This window comes from Channa argus, chromosome 1 (assembly GCF_033026475.1).
Source record: "Channa argus isolate prfri chromosome 1, Channa argus male v1.0, whole genome shotgun sequence".
NCBI lineage: Eukaryota > Metazoa > Chordata > Actinopteri > Anabantiformes > Channidae > Channa > Channa argus.
In genome coordinates, this window is record NC_090197.1 from 17,718,017 (window position 1) to 17,736,862 (window position 18,846).

The window sequence follows — 18,846 nt, forward strand, 5'->3', positions numbered from 1 at the left end:
AATAATATATGCAATACTGCATTTATTTTACCATTTCTTTACCATTTTTTACATTTCTAGACATTATATATGTTTGCACCCCCTTACATGCACGTTCAATGTAAAGGGGTTTGCAAAATTAACTCTAAACTGTAACATATTACTAATGCACATTCAGCTGTACAAATGTTCCTTCATCATCAGAAACAACAAAAATAATGAAAATTATATCAGTGCAAATGTTTACATCCCCTTAATAAATTAATTGGCTTTAATTGGTTATGACGGTACATTTGCACTAGCTGAACGTCCATTAATATATTAATGAAATATATAATATATACACTGTATGTTTTACTCTTTCTGGCATTTCAAAACCAGGTGATGCAAACTTTTGCACCAAACTGTAAATGTTTTCTGTTTGTTGTTTTAGTTTTACAGCTTGTGCTTGGTTTTCTTGTGATATTCTCAGATAGTGATGAAGATCTAAGGTGATGTTTTGTGAAGAATCCTAGCTAGGGCACAGTCTAATTGTTCACTGCTCTTATTCAGGTCATCAGACCAGCATTTAACCAAAAGTAATGCCTGCTTTTCTCTGTAGATGTGTCACTCTTCAGCAATGGAAAATTATTATTTCACTACCCTGCCAAATGAAACGGCTGTCTCTGTTTCTTTCTTTCATTTAACAGTGTGTTTCTGGCAGAACAATTTGAGTCCCTTCAGTCCCACCTGGACACAATGATGCCTGCAGCCAAGAAGCCTTTCCTGCAACAGTTTTATTCCCAGGTACTATAAACTTAACACTCTTGTACCTTATCTCTAAAGTCCCCTGTGTGAGTAAATCACTTAGCTACAGTTGTGCCAAATATCTGACTACTGCGCTAGCAAAGCTTTTCATTATGATTTATTCCAATCAAATGTTTACGTTAATATTTGGGTTATATTGTAATTTATTGCTGCTTAACTCTATTCGAAAGTGTCTAAGTTGATAACGGTCATTTAAATTCATTAAGCAGTTATTAAAACATTTGTACAGTGCTTTTATTTAATGTGCTCCAAAAAGAATAGTCCAGTTTCATTCGCTTATTTATTTGTAACTATAGTTCCATTTTTGGATTTTCTTTAAAAGCCCATTTGAGCTGAGGGACAAATGACTCGAACTGTACCCCAGCATTCAGTTTTCGATCAACAAAGGAGAAAATTGTCATTCACTCATAACCACACTGGCAACTCTTTCTCAGTGTTTTCTTTATTTGTCCACTTGACGTTTAAAATTTTCAGGTACACTGACATGTTTATTTTCTCCAAACATCAAATGAATGTCATGTCCTCTGATTTAACTCTTGGAAATGGCATTGCAGTTAGATGGATAATGTTATGACATGCACATGTTCTTCTTAGAGGAGACCTTGTCTTGATGTCTGCTTCATCACTGTTTGCTGCTTTCATTATCACACATACATGTATTCTGCCTTCCTTACTTTAGACGGTGTCTACAGCCAGTGAACTGCGGAAACCAATATACTGGATTGTGGCAGCCAAGGCCATTGACTATGAACAGATGTTGGCCATGATGGCTGGAGTTAAATGGGACATTAGGGAGATAATGTCACAGCACAATGTATATGTGGACGTCTTGTTAAAGGTAATGTTACCTAAAAAATGCATAAGTCACCTTCAGAGGTGGCAGAACTACACACTGTCAGTATCCAAGTATCCAAGCACCACTTCATGGTGGTAAAGTTCCACTTTAAATTCTTTAGAAGAGTAGAAGTGAAAGTACATTCCTTTAAATTTACTGCACTTCAAAACTTTACAGAAATTTATCTTGACATATGAATGATTGTGGAACCATAACCCATTCCATAACCCATATGAGTGGGTTATGGAATAAAAAAATGTATGTCTGCCTCAGACTTGATCAGTGTGTGCCACATAAATGCTTCTGCAGAAATCTAAAATGTCAAGACCATTTCAAGTTTAGTTTATGTACAGATTTAAATAGATAAAAAGTATTTTTGAGTATCATAGCTTTTTTATAGAATTGTAACTTTGTACTGTGAACTACAAACAAACTTTCAAATAAGTAAAAATAACAATAAAGAGCCAAAAAATAGTCCTTTACTGTTGTTGTTACTGTGAAGTGCCCATTATACAATACGATTTGAATTACTTTATATCCTGGATAATACTAAACTATAATACTTTATTAACCTTTTTTTATTTTTTATTAATATTTATTAATATATAACAGGCACCAACTACTTCTGTCAATTAAAGTGGAATAAAAAGTACAGTGTAGTGGAACTGTAGTGTAAAATTGACTTTAAATTAACTGTAAGTTCTTAAGCAAAAGTACAAGTGTTTGAGCGCATCAACCTAAATACTTTCCACCATTTGTGACTTTTGTGGTAACATGTATTGTAGTACTGTGGTACATGAGTAGACATATGAAGAGGCAGTTATGCTGAAGACCAGAAAGATTTGAATGATGGGTCTTTCAAGTAAAACAGCATTAACATTACCTTTGTATGCTTGCGTTTGCAAGAGAAATTTTGATTAGTCACAGTGCTGAATATGATTTCAAAGATGAGGATGGAGTCATCATTGCTAAAGATTATATCAAATTCCCCATTTAAACGTATGCATCATTTATATCCAACTAGCGAAGCCGGTAGCGTAATAGTAGTAGTACTAGTTGTACTATTAGTACTCGTAGCCTTATAATTTTTTTCTTTGTTTGTATAATGTCCAGTAGATCTAGAAAAATTCAAGAATCATCACAGTGTTCATTATTTTTTACCTACTGCATTTTCCCAGTTTCATTCACTCTGCTCTAAAGTGCAACAAACAAATTGTAGTTATAATGGATTTGCTTTTATCTTGCAGGGATTTTCCTCATCTAGTGTTTTTGTTGTTTGTTGAAATGCAATCTAGGGTATCCTTTTAACTTAACTGTGTTTACATGAATTATTAGCCTTCATTCTTCTTGAAGTTACATATTCTTAGGTGTCTTGTTATTCCCAGTGAGTTTAAGTTCATTCTGCAACATTAACTATCAATTATTTGGGACAGGGTGAATAATTTAACGTTTAGCTCTTCAGAGTTGAATGTAGATGTCCCCTGAAGTTTTAGCATTGTTAAAGAAATTTGAGCTTATCGGCCCCTGAAATATTTTTGGGATTGGAAGTTTTCCACTAAATGTGTGTCTTTATGCATGCTGGATACTTAAGCCATTATAAATTTTGCATAGAGGGAGGAAACACGGCATTAGTTTTCTCGCTTGTGACGTTCAGAGGCAAAAAGGTCTGAAGGGCTTTCTGTGGTGTGAAATCCTGAACAGACTTAGCACCAAACCAAGTGAAATCTACATATTTGCATTAGCATATCTTAGAAATCTGTTAAGCTCACCTCTTAAATTTCTGAATAAGTCATAGATCTTTGTCTGGTTCTGCCAGCTGTGTAGTTAAGCCTAACTAATTCAACTTAGGAGTTAAATTGCTTGATAGAAAAATTTCTGTCTCACTGGCCTGGTTTAAATGCTGTACTGTGCCAACAAGGTCCTGCTGATGGAACGACACAGTACACATTACAACTTGCATGTACTATTCCCTATCAGGTGCTAATAACCTTCTCTGCCAACTTGTCATACACTCATAATTCATATGGCTTGTGTTGTGTGCTGTGATTGAAAAGGCTGTGCTACATTTTGTTGTACTGCACACAGGAGAATATTGTATTCATGAATTCAGGTTGATCACTAGCATTTAACAATGGCATTGATTTGCATATAAAGTGGTGTGGAAACACAGCAGCTTCAGAATGAGTTCATTGACAAAATGCCTGTTTGTGAATGAATAACATTTCATTTTTGGTTGCAAAATTAATGGCAATACATCCCTTAAAATTCAGATTCATTTTTTTTTAATATTATATGGTTTAAGTAACATTACCATATCTTTATTTGTAGGCACATGCTAGAGAACCTTACTTTCCTGGAGAAACATTCATCGTTTTTATATATTTATGTTCTGCAGTTTGTTCCTTATTATTTGTTCCTTTTATCTACAACCCCAATTTCATTTATGAAAACATAAATGAAAATAGAATGCATAATTTGCAAATCTCACCAACCCATATTTTATGTACAACAGAACATAAACAACATATCGGATAATGAAACTGAGACATTTTACAATACAACTAATTACATTAACTGACAACAGGTCAGTAGCATGACTGGGTATTAAAGGAGCATTTCAGAGAGGCAAAGACTCTCAAATGTAAAGATCGTCAGAGGTCCACCAATCCGTTGCAAACTGCGCCAATAAATTGTGGGACAATTTACTAAAAATGTTCCAACGTAAAATTGCAAAGACTAAGGATTTCACCATCTACAATATATAAAGCCTTGAAAAGTTTCAGAGAATCAGAAGGAATCTCTGCACAAAGGGAAAAGGCCAAAGGTCAAAACTGGATGAACGTGATCTTTGGGCCCTAAGGCGGCACTGCATTAAAATCAGACATGATTCTCTACTGGACATCACTGCATGGGCTCAGGAACACTTCCAGAAATCACTGTCTGTGAACACAGTTCACTTCTGCAATCCACAAATGTAAGTTAAAGCTGTATCATGCAAAGAAGAAGCCATATGTGAACAAGATCCAGAAACGCCAGCATGTTCTCCTGACCAAAGCTCATTTAAAATGGTCTGAGGCAAAATGGTAAACTGTTCTGTGGTCAGAGCACTCAAAATTTTAAATTGTCTTTGGAAACCATGCCGTGTCCTGTGGACTAAAGAGGAGAGAGACCATCCACCCTGTTATCAGCCAAGAGTTGAAAAGCCTTCATCTCTGAAAGTATCGGTGTGCGTTAGTGGCCATGGCGTGGGCAACTTACACATCTGGAAAGGCACCATCAATGCTGAAAAGTACATAGAAGTTTAAGACCAACATATGCTCCCATCCAGACAATGTCTCTTTCAGGGAAGGCCTTGCATATTTCAGTAAGACTATGCTAAACCAAATGCTGCATCCACCACAACAGCATGGCTTCACAGGAGAAAAGTCCGGGTGCTGAACTGGCCTGCCTGCAGTCCAGACCTTTTTACCAAAAAAAAACATTTGAAACATAAAACTCCAACAAAGGCCCAGGACTGTCGAGCAGCTAGAATCCTGCATCCGACAAGAATGGGACAACATTCCTCTCCTAAAACTCCAGCAATGGATCCCCACACTTCCCAGATATTTACAGACTTTACAGACTTTTAAAAAAAAAAACACTTTTTTGAGATGTGTTGCTGCCATCAAATTCAAAATGAGCTAATATTTTCTATGAAATGGTAAAATATCTCAGTTTCAACATCTGATATGTTGTTTATGTTCTATTGAGAATAAAATGTGAGTTTATGAAATTTGCAAATCATTGCATTCTGTATTTATTTACACATCTTTCCAACTTTTTGGGAATTGGTGTCCTATTATTAAATAAGAGCTTAGTTTATGTGTTCATGTGTTTGGCATAGCTGAAACTCCTGTTTTTATTTCTGTGAGAAAGAAACGTCAAAACATGACATATGCTGCAGTGGATGTGTTATATTTTCAAACAACAGTGGGCTGCATTTTGAGTTCAAAGGTCACATTAAACATGCCTTAAAAGACACAAGAAGATACAAGAAAATGTAACTGGGAATAAATTGTCATGGTTACATGTACATCAAAAACTGCAGCAGGGATGATCCCAAACCCTACACAGCTTTCAGCAGTATATGAATCAAATGTATTATCCTTAGTTCAGGAAATGTCTCTCTCTGTACAGACTGCAAAATCATTCAACTGGCTTAGTTAAAGCACAGTGACAGTGCTTTACCCCAGACATAGGCTGGAAATGTATTTAGCCTTGATAGATTAGGTTTAACTACAGCATAGCCCTATTTATAATATGTGCTATGGGTCATACTGTATGACTAAAGTATCTTTAAAAACATATTGATGCAACCCCCAAATGGAGTTTGTTCCTCACATACTCTAGATAATTGGGTTGTGCAATTCACAGCATGAGGTAGTTTTTAACACCGCTCTCCAGAGCTGGTGTTGGGTTTCATCCAAGAACACAGAGTAACTCTGAGTGATCAGAGGAATATATTGTTGTTCATGAAGACTTTTATTTAGTTTATGTCTTCCAGTTGTGAGCCAAAGATGTATTGGTCCCCATGTTTTTAGACCTTTTTATGGCTGTGTGGGACTGTGAGTAAATGTTTTCTATAGCATGTAGGACTGTGTTAAACACACCATATATGATGCGTTTCTCTTGATACCCAAGTTTAATATGTCTATAACATAATATAACCAATTAATGTAATTAAATAAAAGGGAAGGAGAATAAAAGAAATTCCAAACTCATGATGCATTTATCCACTAATTTACTGCTCCAACTTTCTCCTCTTTGTCCGCAGGAGTTTGAGCAGTTTAACAAGCGGCTGGGCGATGTTTCCAGACATGTGCGCATCCCTCTGCCTGTCTCCAATGTGCTGTGGGAGCACTGCATCCGTCTGGCAAACAGGACTCTTGTAGAGGGGTAAGAAATTCATAAACGACCTCTCCAGTGCCAGTGTCATGGGGTTATGTGCAGCTCTAGGTGAAAAGTGAGAAAAAGTTTGTTGTGACACTTTATGTGAAATATTGTTAAACTTTCATTCTAAAAGTACCATTTTACTGTGTATAATAGTTTCATTAGATATTAGCCTTTGGTAGGATTTTGGGCTAAAGGGAGTTGAGAAAAGTCTGTCTGCAGTTGCTTTACCTCTAGCTGAGCGTAATGGACTTCTCTGTGCACTATATAGATTTCTGTTTATTTTAGCTAAAAGCACTTGAAGTTGAAAACCAGAGTGCAGTTTGCCCTTGGTTGATTTTGTCACGCTAGTTCCTTCCCACACAAGCAACACCCATCCCTACATATATCTAAAAACATGCTCATATCAAGCTGTTGTCCACTGCACAAAGAAGCTTTACAAATAAAATCTCTTAAGGGTTAAATGTAAACAGCCATGGTATGGATGCAGTTTGGTCCTGCCCAAATATATTTTGCTGTGGCATTTTATGGAAATTACAGTATGTCGGTTGGATTGCACCTCCTACTTTATTAAATGCATTTATTCATGAATACAAGTTTAAATTCTTGATTAAAACCATCAGAGGTTTGGAAATATGAGCCTTTTTGTGTCTTTACTCTCAGGTTAGGGTCATAAATAAATTTTAAATATTTATATTTATAACTAAATGTTGTGTCATGTACAGATAACAAACAACATAAGTGACTTTTTGTTTTGTAGGGATTTGGGAACTGCCGAGATAGTGACCAATGTATTTTTCTTATGTTTAGAGATATTTTTTTTTATATTGTTATTTACCCTAGTTGAACACCTGCACATCATAAATGTAAAAATAAAACTCCAGCGTGTGTTGTCTAGCAATGTGAACAACAGAGAAAATCAGCTACAGTACAAAAAACATATAGAGACTCTGTTGCCAAGATCCTCTGGAGTTTTCCCAACTACTCCGTGTCTCTTCCCCTCATCCTGGCAAACCTCTCAGTTTTACCAAAGGACCATCAGAGAATTACACGACACAGGCCACTCACATAAACCATAAAACACTCTTGACACATCCGGTTTAATGCATTTCCCCACTTCCCGCCCTGTAAGTGAGAGATATGGGTTGTGACAGGTGACAGAAGAGCAGTGTTTATTCTCAGCACCTGCACTCCCACTGTCTCTTTACTGATACATGCTGTGTGTATGTGTAGGTTTTTAGATTGAAGGTGTGATAAACCCCTCTGATCAGGAAGACTGGTGCACAGCAACACGATGCTGACAACAGGAGAGGCTAATAGTTTACAATTATAATGAGGGTTGCAAGCATTTTATTGGGAACAAGAAACTGACTGATGTTGAAACCGCAGCCATCTTGGCTCCTAATTTGTATAGATTACAGTGAAAGTGTTGGTGCCCGGCGAGGAAAACGGTTAAGAACAAATGCCTGTTAAGTGCTTTAGTGCTTTCCAAATGTTTTAAGGAGAGAGAACATTGGACCTTAAGCATAGGTGGAAGGCTTGCCCTCACTGAGAAAAGGGAATGTGTTTACTTCCCTGAACATTTGCTGAGCGCTTTTTTCCCATAGCATACGGGGAACTTTTGAACCCTTTCCAGTAACCAAATGGGCCATTACAACCACAACGCTTGGCAAATTTAAGCTGCTGTTGCAGACTTATGCCGCCTGCCTGGTTGCCCCCCGTGCACCTCCTTTTGAAAACACGCACACACACATCATCAACCCCTCTGGCACACCAAGACAGAGTGGTCATATTTGTTTGTTTGTACTCGGCCTCGCTCCGTCTGTTATTCAATTTTTCCGTCCAGCGCTCATCTCCCTTAAGAGACTCGAATAAATGGCTATGTTAGCATTTTGAGCCGAAGCTCAAACACTCACCAACAAAACCTCTGGCCGCTCTGACGAGCAGAAGAGAATACGAGAGAGAGAAAGAAGGAAAGAGTGGCACAGGGTGAGCCAGAAAAATGGAAACAGAAGAGAGACAAACTGAGGTGTGAGACAGAGATAGTTTACAGAGAGCAGACCTTTCTGTGTGCTGTGTTAATGTACTGGACCTGCCAGTGGACAACAGTCCATGCTGCCAAACACTAGAAACACACACACTCAGATAGATGTGTGCTCTGGCCCACACGCATGTTTAACTGACACAACACAGAGAGCCATGTAGAACAGCCTAATATTCAATAGATACATCCATGTACGCACATGCACGTCCCTACATACCCTCCTATACACGTTAATGTTGAATGTTTGAATGAATGACTCAGCAACTGTTACAAAATACCTCCGTTTTATTATTCTATCACATAATTTTTAACCAGACCACATACAGTATGCATAACATGTCTGTCATAATATTCTCAACACCAGATTTTCTACTAAAAAACCAATTCAACTTAACCCACTGCATTTATAATGTCACAAGTAAATGTATTACCAAAGTATTATGAGCAAAATGTCCTTGATGTAAAATGGTAATTTATGCTGACTCAACATTTGCCGTGTTCAGTGTGGTATAATGTTATATAATGTGTGAAGTGTACTGAAAAAACTGGAAATGCTCAACTTAAGTACAAATACCTGCATGCAGTAGTTGATTAACTGCACTTTATTTTCACTGTTGCACAAAGCAAGTCCAATAGAAAGACCAAGAAAAATTAATCCCGTCTTTTTCAGGAACACCCTGATCACACTCACAATTACAGACACTGCCTAATACAACCACAGTTAAAATCACTGGAAAGTTTTACAGACAAGTTTACTTGTGATTCGGGGAAAATAGCAGCGAGAAATCCCTTATACTGCGTTAACATTTATGAATATCATTGTTCAGTTCAGCTGACCTCAGTACAAGTAGTTTTGAAAGCTTCATGATAAATGGCTGCATTAGACATTTCACACAGCAAGGTACCATCTGGCTGCCTTGTACAGTCAGAGCACTCTGGAAAGACAGACAAGGTGGTAATCCACTGCGGTCACAACCAATCCAATTTTGGAAACAGGCCAGGTTTAGATACAGCACATGACATGCATTCAGGATTGACGAGATTTGTCTGGCTTACAAGGCTGAAGTCCGAGCATTTGAATGTGGATAATGTACGTACGATGACTAAAATTCCCTTTAGGCCAGAAACATAAGACGAGCAGCTGTGATGACTTTTTGTCATGAGACAAAATAAAAAATGACAGAAATGGCCTACCTTCTAGACAGGCTCTATCTGTACTGTGCGTTTGTACTTAAAGCAGTGCTGGACTCCCTTTTCTCTGCTGTTTTGTCCTCCAATGTAGCTATGCTAATGTGAAGAAATGTAGCAACGAGGGCCGGGCCCTGATGCAACTGGACTTCCAGCAGTTCCTGATGAAGCTGGAGAAGCTGACCGACCTGCGACCCATCCCCGATAAAGAGTTTGTGGAGACCTACATCAAAGCTTATTACCTGACCGAGAACGATATGGAGCAGTTTATCAAAAATCACAGGGTGAGACAAATCCTAAAGATCGAGCTGTTTATGGTTTGCTTTAACATATAAACAAATTTTCAAGCTGAGAGCAAACAGTCATCTACAAACCTGCTGTGAATTTTTGTGTTTTTGTGTAGGAGTACTCAATGAAGCAGCTAGCCAACTTGGTCAACGTTTGCCTGGGTTCACATATAAACAAGAAGGCTCGTCAGAAACTTCTGGCAGCCATCGATGACATTGATAGACCCAAGAGATAGGCCGATGCTCAGAGCTGGCTCCGACCGTGTCAGCCAGCCCACAGAGACGCTCCCACAGTGGAGCTCAGAATAGAATGTCTTCATTTTCATTTTAAAGTACAAATGTTGAGGTGTGTTAGTCCATACAGTAGTACAGCTACTGTAGAAAGCTATTTGAAGCTCAAATGGGTAATTATCTGTTAACATACACTCTTTATATGTACAAAAAAACAAACTGCCTCTGGTTGAATGCACCCCATGCAAAACTGTTGAACACTCAAGCTTGCTGCGGTTATTCTATGTATACCCCTACCATGATGCACGGCCTCAAGTTTTCATTTAACAAACATGCCGCTTACAACAATTTTATGTGAATTGTTGCGTAAACATAACATCTTACGCCACTTCACTGTCTGTAAAAAACATTTCTTGAGTGTGTTATCCTGATAAACAGGAACAATAACAGCACCTAACCGTATAATGTGTGTGGTGTGCTTTGCCCATGTGGCCGTTTATGGTATTTTACCTGTTTTCACCAAATGTACTTCATTTCTCATACCTTGAGATTGCGGAGTTAACATTTGAGAGTTGCTAAACTTAAATGTCATACTGTATAATGTTGTTAAGCTTTGCGGTAAATATGTCCAGATTATTATTGGTCATACCCCCTTTTTATCGGAATGTGTTTCTGATGGAAATACAAAACAGTGAATGTGGGGTTACCTTTCACTTCAGTCAGTCATTATCAGTTGTTTCAGCCCATATGTTTACTGTATATTATTTTAAGTTCAGGGTACTTGCTTTGCCTGACTGGATGTTCTGTTTGATTTGGGGTTTTTTTCTGTCCATGAATTAAAGAAGTCTAATGTTATGTTGATTCTGAAAATAATATACATTTCTGTAGGTAACATTGTTATATATCACATTAATATCTGCAACAGCTGTATTTGCCTGTCTACCATCTGTCATATCTGAGGAGGAAGTTATTTTATTGCCTTGAGGGCGTGTTTTTGAAAGTTTTTTGCGAAAGTGCTTATCTTAGATTTCAGTCTCTGGCCTTCTTGCTGAGCAGTGAAATGTTGGATTATGTTTTATCAGTTTTGCAGGTTTGTGCAGTCGGGCACTGATTGTGTGATTACTCATGAGTTAGTAGTTGAATTGTGTCAGCTACAAGAGGCTTTTCTCAAGGCTTTAAGGTTACTACCCCCAGTCATCTCCATTAGTGTTACCTGAGCAGACCTGCCAGGGGGGTAGATTACTGTCAAACAGAAGGAACATTTTGATACTGCTTCATATATACTTTGTGTGCACCTATTCCAGGAACAATATTGTAAATGTGAATGTTTTGAACGATGTATGTATTTATTTCTTGCTTCATGTCTTGTTTGGGTTTTTATATGATGCAGGAACTGTGCTTTCATTTATCATCTCTCAGTATCTTGTACCTTAACCTCAACTTAAGCAAATGCAAATATTTAAACAATGTCAAAATGATGTTTTGGGTCAAGTGCACTATAGTGAAAATTGTTAATCAGTGTTAGAATTGTGGGTTGATCCAAATGATTCTAACGTAATAAATACACTAACTATGGACACTTACTGTCTGTTATTCTTACTCATTTTACCTTTGTGGTGTCATGAACAAACTACATAACTAATCGATTCTATCTAACCTTCAAACTCTCCTTGCTTGATAAGTTTTAGTAATAATGTACTCTGCGTTGAACTGAATACGAACATTAACCTTCAGCAGCAGCACAGTCTGTCATATTGAAGGGCTCCTCAGCCAGAAGCAGAACATTGTCAGACTAATGAATATGGCATCCTGTGTGGGTCCAAGCCTTAGCCTACTGATCAGGCTGAACAGAAAAGCTGTGGGGGGCTCATGACTTTGAAGTTTTATCGTGCAGTAGTTTTAACTGTTTCTCTTGTTATTACAGTACGTATTTTGGTACGAAAGATTCACCTAGTGTGATTTTAATTTAATTCAAGCGAATGATTTAATTGTGATTAGCTTACTAGAGTTTTGTGTGCTCAAACTGAAGCTATTCTTCCTCTCCTGGAAAACTTCCTACACACGTGGTACACTGTAAGTTGTAAACTCAAATATTGGGTGACTTTGTCCAGTGGTAGTGTTATTATACAGTAGGAATGCAAGCCATACGCTCTCCTCTGATAGACAGTATTTTCTACACAACATCTAACAGGGAGAAACCAGGAGAAACTTAATAAATTTTTTGGCACTGTTTTAGTTTTTAAATTGTCTTGCAAAGAAAAACTACAAAACATCTGTAACAGGTTTCAAATCTTGGTTCCGGTGTAAATATAGTCTAATAGATGGAAGAAAGGGGTAATTGACTTTTCATTGAAGGTTTGTACAAAGGAAATACATCCTCCTTTTGTGAACTAAAGCACAACCAATATTCCTGATAATGACTCTGCTGGTGCAACTGTTCCCACTGTCCTTGTCCGACACACTGAGATACACAGCTGGATTTTACCCCTCCTGTGATGATGTGGCCCAGTTTCCCTTTGTGATTAAAGACCTGACCTGGTCCATAGCAATTACTATCACTGACCTACATGGCCTCTATTGCCTTACTATCTATTCATACTGTATGCTGTCTCTTTATAGTTATTTAACTCAAAACAACTGCTGGCAGAGCAAAGTTGAGGCCTACTTGCATGGTGATGAAAAAACAAGGTGTGGCCGAATAAGAAAAAGTAAATATTTCAGCCACTGAAGATTCTGCTGAGCTGTGCTGGTTGCGTATGAAAGAGAAATGTGTTGCTTGAGTAGGAGATGGCCAGATGAAGTGTGGACAGTATTTAAATGAAGCGCTTTGGATAAAAGCGCTATATATAGCTCTTGGAGCTTTGAAATACGCATTAAAAATCTCTTTTACTTACTTATGCCAATCCTAACTATTAAACCAAAGTCGATTGGGGAAGGAGAAATTCCCTCTTCCACCAAGGAGTAGTTACTGTTCTCCTCTGGGCTCTCCATAGTATTACTTTGGCTGATCAGACCTGTAATCAAGCTGAAAATGGGAGGCATGCTGTGTATCTCCAGAAATCCTCAAATTCCATTAATGCAAAAGGATATATTTGCCCTAATGGTTTAGGTGTTACCAAAACTAACAAAAATGGTCAAGCATGGACTATATAGCATTGTCTCCTGTCTACATATACCTGATGAACGTGTACTGTAGGTAAAGCAATAAAAAATTTAGATTTCATAGGGCAAGTATACAGTATATTTGTGTTATATCTGGTAAATGTGTAACAGCATACTGATGTTTTTATGACCTTCAACATAAATAGATATTATTACATTATAAAGGTAATTTTGTTAAAGAAATGCCAGTCGCAGGTATTATAGGGAGCCATTCAAACATCAGTGATACTAATCAATATAATGCTAACTACTGTTGATGATATTTTAGCATGGATTATGTCACTATCATAAATTGCTTGGTTGCCTTCATTTTTGAAATTGTTAGTATGCCCACTTTTCTTCAGCTTCTAATGATATATGAAATATGAAGATGAAGTCTTTGAAGACCCTATTGGGAGGAAAGGGCTGAATAGCTTTCCCCCCTGCCACTCAACTGCCACTTGTCTGGCAGAGAAGAGAGGGAAATATAGAGGGTTCATCTCAGGAGATATAGTAGCATCGCATTAGGGTTGTCAGGCAAATTGGAAAACACATCCACACATGAAGACCTTTTAATCTCAGTGTCTCACTCTGTAAGAGCAGAAAATCGAAAACTGCAACCAGGGAACTGTTTAGACCAACCCGTTTGCCAAGTGTATTCACACAGTTTTTCATTAAACCAGTAATACTGATTAAGACCTTTCACCAAACAAACTACAAGCCAATGAGAATGTGTCTTTGCTCAAAGAAATAGCAGAAGTAGCACAGACAATGTTAAGAATTTGTTTTATGGCACAACTATTAGCAAAGCTATGATAAAAAACAAAATATACCATAATAAACCTACTGTACAGTGCATTATATTGGGCCAATTGCAAACATGGGCTTTAGTGTTAGGATATATAGTTTTGAAAAACTTGACAGCATACAAGAGATCATTTATATTTCATTTAAAGACACCTTACTAATTCAAGAAACAGAAATTATTTGTTGTATTTACCGACCAGATTCCAAGTATTATCTCATCTCACTGGCTGACATTACAAATTCAGGGGATTAATTGGATGTCAGACTTTGCTGCAAAAACATTCACGATGGCCCTCTGAGAATCTTGTTCTGCCAGTCACCACTAATTTGTTGCTTGACTAGCTGTGCTTGAGTGGAAATAAATGTTGTGTGCATGGTCGTGAACATGAACAGGGCAGAAAACCCTCTCTAAACATTGGGACCACCTTTGCAGGAGAGAGAATGAGGTGGGGCTGGTCCCTTGTCAAAAGACACCAAATTAAATTTTAATTTGAAGTTAACTGGATTTCAGTCAAAATGATTATTAAATTAAGAAGTTTAATGGCCTAATATTTCATCATTGTATTTTAGGCTATACCGAGAAAAACAAGATACTGTATAACCTACTAATTTTGTGTTTTGTGTGAGGTATTTCCAAAGACCTTCTTCTCCTGCCTCACTTTCAGAGAGGTAGATATCTTTTAGTTTTAACTGTAAGACTACACCTGTACACTGTGTATAGATTTGGTGAATCGAGCCCTTTATTCCACTTATCTACAGCACTGCTGCTTTTGGAAAACCTTCAAACAAATTACAAAGTCAATAATCCTGTCGTTTAGGCCATTGATTTTCTGCTCCTGTACACTTGTATTTTAGTGTATGTTAGTATTTTAAGTTTTTAAGAAAAGGGAGGTGGTGTATCTTAGATTATACTAGATCTCATTTCGAAGAAGCAAAACATTATTTCTTCACACAGCTCAGAGTCAAATTTGATGTCGAAGATGTTTCTGGCCACTTTTTTTTTACAGCAATATCTTTCTGATCATTATCTTTCATAATGTCAGTGCTGAACTACAGTAGTTTCCTTCTAATGCAGTGATTACAAAGATGGCTACACAAATTTGCATTTACAGGTAACTTTGGTATATGATAATGTATACAACCCTAATTCCAAGGAAGTTGGGAAGGTGTGTAAAACGTAAATAAAAACAGAATGCAATGTTTCGCTAATCTTATCCAGTCATATTCTATTCACAATAGAACATAAACAACATATCAGATGTTGAAACAGATATTTTACCATTTCATCGAAAATATTAGCTCATTTTGAGTTTGATGGCAGCAACACATCTCAAAAAAGTTGGAACACGGTGATGTTTAACATTGTGTAGCAACCCCTCTTCTTTTAACAACTGTCTGTAAATGTCTGGGAAGTGAGGAAACCAGTAGCTGGAGTTGGAGGAATGTTGTCCCATTCAGAACCTGCCTTAGATTAATTAGGTTTTTAGGATGTATTCAATATCACAGTATACCTGTGATAGTTATCAATACATCCAAAACTCAATATTAAAACAGAACTGTCAATAGATAAATCAGTGGAATTAGCAAAATGTCAACAAATAGACTGTAAACTGTTCAATTTGCAGCTGACAGTGTGATTCTTTTTGTCTGTGGCACAATGCTTCCAGTTTGGGGCAAGTCTTTAACGTTCATTCTCAAAAAGTCTATGTCAAAAATAAAACAAAAACATTTACAATTGAATTCAGTAAGTCTTTAAAACGCCTGAATAAAATTGAGAGTTAAGCATTAAATTAATTAACATAACTCTTAATTACAAGATTTTTTTTTTGTAATTCTGAGATCTGTATCTCAGAATTACAAGATAATGTCTCTCAAATAAAATTCCAGCTATATAATATTTTCACTTGCTTTGCATCATTGACACTATGTGTGCTTGTTATTTCTGTCAGTTTGGAAAACTTTGGAAAACACAAAATATTTTAAACGGATTTTAATATTCCTGCACTGGCATACTTTTACCTTCCTGATAACAAGTAACTCATATCTACAAGGCCTAATAAGTGAGCCATGAATGAGGTGTGAATCACACTAATAGGCTTAATATTTATGCTGGTAAACAAACAAAATGAGCACAAAAGATTATTCCACATAATTTCATGGGTCTTGGCCTCTCATGTCCTCCCTTTAAACAACTCTGGAACCAGAGTGATGACTTTCGAGTGGTGAGAGACAAATTAGTCTGTATTTCATCCGCTACAGTAGCTCACAAATCTAATTATGTTTGCAGTTTATTCAAGCCCATTGCAATATGCAAATAATGCTGATGAGTGTGTGAATTGTTGCCTTATAGACACTTGCAACACACTGAGTGTGAGTGTGTTATTTATGCACTTACCTGTTGATTTAAACTGTGACCTCAGATGGCCCTGCATGGTTGTAATTTAAGGATAATTTAATATACAGTATAGGTCAGTTTTAAACAATATTACCAGTGTGTAGGCTTGGTCATATTTATTATGATGCAGACTAACAATTTGCTGTGTGTTATCAAGAAACTTGTTTGACATTAAAGTGGGAACAGACAGACTCACCATTGCTTCATATTTAAATTAGATTAAGATTATTGACCCTCAGCTCAGGAGTCACAGATTCTACAAGATCGTTCATCTTCCTACAGTATTGGAATAACATTCCACCCTTCAGATGCAGATCAGAATGCAATGCAGCATAATGTCACTGATAATGTCACTGATGTTGCAGCAGATTAAAACCTGCCTTTTATTTAGTATATAACAGGACCCAAATGAATCATGTGAATGGCGGAAATTGAAGGGCAAAGAATACATAGACGTCTGAGTGTATTAAAGGGAATTTAAAACATTATCACACTGCAGAAAGATGCCATAATAAAAATCTCTATATGGCTTTTTGTCTCTGTTCACTTTTGAATGAGAAGCTGACGGCAAACTTCCAAACAGTGACCCAGAAATGCTTACAGTATTATTATTTTAACTGGTTGGGAAAATAATGAAAGCAATACATCATACGAGGGAAACTAGACCTGTTCGCGCTCTCTGTCATCTGTGGAAAATGTGTCTCGCAACCACCATTACCATATAGACCAATAATTCACACACCAATTTGTCAAAGCTTTCCTTTTAGAAATACAATCTGTGTACTGTACCTTCTATTTCAATCACTGGCTTATCATGAGGCCCAGCATGCTCCTCTTGGCTTTCCGTGTTTTTCATTTCTCAGAGGAAAGTGGATGGCCTACAGATCAGAGACTTTAAAGAAATCAGAGTTAAGGCAACTGCAGATGCGGTTTAACAGGACGAGAGCTAACCTCAAACCATGACAGCTTTTCTCAATGGCAATTGCACACCATCTTAGCTTGTCTCCCATACTGACAGCATGTAAGTGTGTGCTAAAGAGACTGAGAGAGCGAGAGAAACCTTTCATATACTGGGGTATAATATATGCTGTAATCGGAGTATATACAGTTGGCTCTATTGTGCAGACAACACAATGATTTGATGTATTCAAACTTTGTTCTTCTTTGCATATGAATCAAAGCTAATCAAACATATGAATCAAGAGCAGAGGTCTGGATAGTGATGATCCTAGAGTCCGTTGGGGCCTTAGGCAAAGATATATCCATCATAAAACGGCTATGCTTTAGATATGGAAAATACAATAAAATACACACCACACTGCAAATAGAACAATAACTAAATACACTGTAGTGTTTTATAGAACTTCTTCTTTTCCTTTCAGGGGTTGCCACAGCGAATCACGTGCCTCCATCTAACTCTATCCTCGCATCCTTTTCTGTTAAAGTCAAGATTGACGTTTTTAATTTGGCTTGTGTTTTACGTTGGATGCCCTTCCGGACACAACCCTTTGCATTTATCCAGACATGGGACTTGCACAAGAAGACCCTGGCTTGTGTCCCATTGCGATTGCATTTGTAGTGATTTATAGAACACCCTTACAAATTTCTTTGCATCTAAGTTACATAACTTTGCCTTCATAGCTTGACAATTAGCTCAGTTGGACACAGCTTTCATCAGATTACTAAAGAAAAAGTATTGTCTGAGATAGCTGATTATTTTCAGCCTGCTAGCTAAACTAACAAGTTGCAAACACACACAGACAGAGAAATGACAAAAAGGAGCTTTTTCCGTCATTATACAGTTAAAATCTGTGCGCCAGGCTTCTAAAATAAGTATCAGGTTACTGCTTCATGTATACACAGATTTCCCATAGCCAGGTTACTTAAGTTGATGTAAAAAAACATTCCCCGATTACCAGAGAAAGCATTTGTATGTAAAGCTGATTTACCCTGGTACATATTAGTCCATATTACCACTGCCAAGTGATACTAGTGGAAGTCAGTCTGTATCTGGATGTTCCACATGATCTTAGCTCTGTGATTCTCCACAACCTTTGGAGGTGTGTCCCATTTTGACTTTGGAACCTCCAGCCTGTACTCAGCACAGATGTTTTAGTACACTATGCCAGCTAATTGGTTGTGCCGTTCCATGCATGCCCTGCTTACTGGCACCTTGCACCCCGCTGTTATGTGCTGGATTGTC

At 37.4% G+C, this 18,846-nt stretch overlaps 1 protein-coding gene across 4 annotated transcripts in view; it reads left to right on the plus strand.

Annotated features, from left to right (window-relative positions):
* The window catches only part of vps50 (VPS50 EARP/GARPII complex subunit), a 97,714-nt gene extending 85,837 nt beyond the window's left edge, over positions 1-11,877 (plus strand). For all 4 annotated transcript variants that reach the window (XM_067503481.1, XM_067503501.1, XM_067503491.1 and 1 more), the window contains 5 exons: positions 669-765; positions 1,466-1,624; positions 6,435-6,556; positions 9,877-10,066; positions 10,186-11,877. In XM_067503481.1, the coding sequence (XP_067359582.1) occupies positions 669-765; positions 1,466-1,624; positions 6,435-6,556; positions 9,877-10,066; positions 10,186-10,305 (688 nt within the window). In that variant the 3' untranslated portion in view covers positions 10,306-11,877. The remainder of the gene's footprint in view (positions 1-668; positions 766-1,465; positions 1,625-6,434; positions 6,557-9,876; positions 10,067-10,185) is intronic.
* Positions 11,878-18,846: the final 6,969 nt, after the last annotated feature.